A 1992-nucleotide genomic window follows, 5' to 3' on the forward strand; every position below is an offset into this window, starting at 1 on the left:
AGAGAGAGAGAGAGAGAGAGAGAGAGAAAGAGAGAGAGAGAGAAAGAGAGAGAGAGAGAAAGAGAGAGATATTACTTGTTTCAGTCATTGGACTGTGCCCACCACATTGAAGGGTTTAGTAAAACAAATGAACCCCAGAACTTCTTTTTGGTTAAGTCTGGTACTTATTTTATTGGTTGCTTTTTCTGAATCACTAACTTGTAGGAATGTAAAGAAACCAACACTAGTTGTCAAGTGGTGGAGTGGGGTGACAAAGATACACACACAACAGGAATCCACAATTTTTATATATGAAATTCACTCACAAGACATTGGTTGGCCCAGGTTTATTGTAGAAGTTGCTTGTTCAAGGTGTCATGCAGAAGGACTGAACCCAAAACCATGTGGTTGCAAAGTTAGTTTATCAACCACACAGACACACCTAATGTATGTATATAAAATACTATGTGATCAGCAACAGACAAATAATATAGATAAACAGCTAATATTTTAGAGATTAACTCAATAAAGCTTCTTTATGGTCATTTGAACTGTCAAAAATAACAGCCAAACTTCTCTCAAATCACATCCCTATGTTATAAACTGTAAGAACATTGGGTATTGTCATCTTAGAAACCCCTCAGTAGTTTTGAACCATTTTTTACCTATAGACCCCTTTGGTTACTATTTTATTCCAGTGGACCCCAATAGCCATTCGATGTGTGAAAACTAATTTTATAGAGACTTGTTTCAAAATTCCTATTTTGTTTATCACACATTAACTTGTGTTGGATGAATTATATGAAACATGAGAGAAAGAAATGAAGATGTTTCTTGAAATAAACACATTTAAAGCAAACTTTTTTTTCATGCACCCATAAAATACAACTGTTGACACAATATTTTTTTGATTTTTTTTTTGCTTGTGTAGATCCCCATCAAAATCTCATAAAGACAACAAGGGGGTCATATGGATCCTGGTTGAGAACCACTGTCCTAAACAGATGGAATGATCACAATTGGAATGCCTTTTCTATCATGGGTATGCTTCATTATGGTTGAAAACAATAAAGCTTACTGGCATACAGTGAGTGTGTCCCAGCTGGCCACTGCTAGCTGTTTGACCCTGGAAGGGGGTGATGGAGAGGACCATACCAGTGCAACATTGTTTCTAACTAACCAGTTCACTTTACTTCAAATAAATATAACAAGAAGGAACAGTTTACCTTGTTAAACAGCAGAAGGAGGTGACACGGGGGTGGGAGAGAAATTAAGATGGGAGATGTAGGGGGGATGTGGGGGGAGGGAGACGTAGGGGGAAAGATATGGGGTAAGGGAGGAGGAAGGTGATGGGGGCAAGGGAGATGAGGGCAAGGAGGAGAGGGATTTGAGTGAGACATGATAGGGCAATAGTGATAGGGTAACAATGATGATGTGTGGGTGAGGGCAGTGGGGGTGGGGCAAAGGTGATGCAGGAGATGAGTGAGACTGAGGGATGAGCAAGGTGATGATGCAGTGATGAAAGTGTGCCAAAGACAAAATAATATAGCAAGACTGAAAACTGAAAGGAAAGAAAAACACTGTAAAAGAGAAAAAGAGAGAGAGAGAAATGGTTTGTTGTGGATGTTAAAATTGAAAAGAATGTCAGAACACCGAGAAATTTCTTTTTTTTTTTTTACTCACACTAGCTGGAATGCTGGGTAGTTTATTTGGATCAGGAGCAGTGAAGGTAAACATCTAAAAAAGAGAGTTTAAAAAAGACAAAACATTACCAAATTATGAATTAACAGTTAAGATTTTAATATAAACAACATTAGATATGATAAACCCTAGTTATGAGACAGGGGAAAACAACAAGCACAATACATTGCTTGGTATTAATGTCCCACATAACAATGTGGACCACTTTAGTTTCATGTCTGCCACATGAAATAACCTTGCAAAGTAAATTCTGAATTAAAAGTAAAGATTTTAAAGTAAATGATGTAAAACATTATGCACCCTATATCAGAG

General features: G+C 37.4%; 1 protein-coding gene across 1 annotated transcript in view; it reads right to left on the bottom strand.

Annotated features, from left to right (window-relative positions):
- Positions 1-1992, bottom strand: part of LOC106881781 (DENN domain-containing protein 1A) — a 109919-nt gene that overhangs the window by 55523 nt on the left and 52404 nt on the right. Inside the window, exon 8 of the mRNA XM_052975831.1 lies at positions 1663-1716. Coding sequence (XP_052831791.1) covers positions 1663-1716 — 54 coding nt within the window. The remainder of the gene's footprint in view (positions 1-1662; positions 1717-1992) is intronic.

This window comes from Octopus bimaculoides, chromosome 22 (genome assembly GCF_001194135.2).
Source record: "Octopus bimaculoides isolate UCB-OBI-ISO-001 chromosome 22, ASM119413v2, whole genome shotgun sequence".
NCBI lineage: Eukaryota > Metazoa > Mollusca > Cephalopoda > Octopoda > Octopodidae > Octopus > Octopus bimaculoides.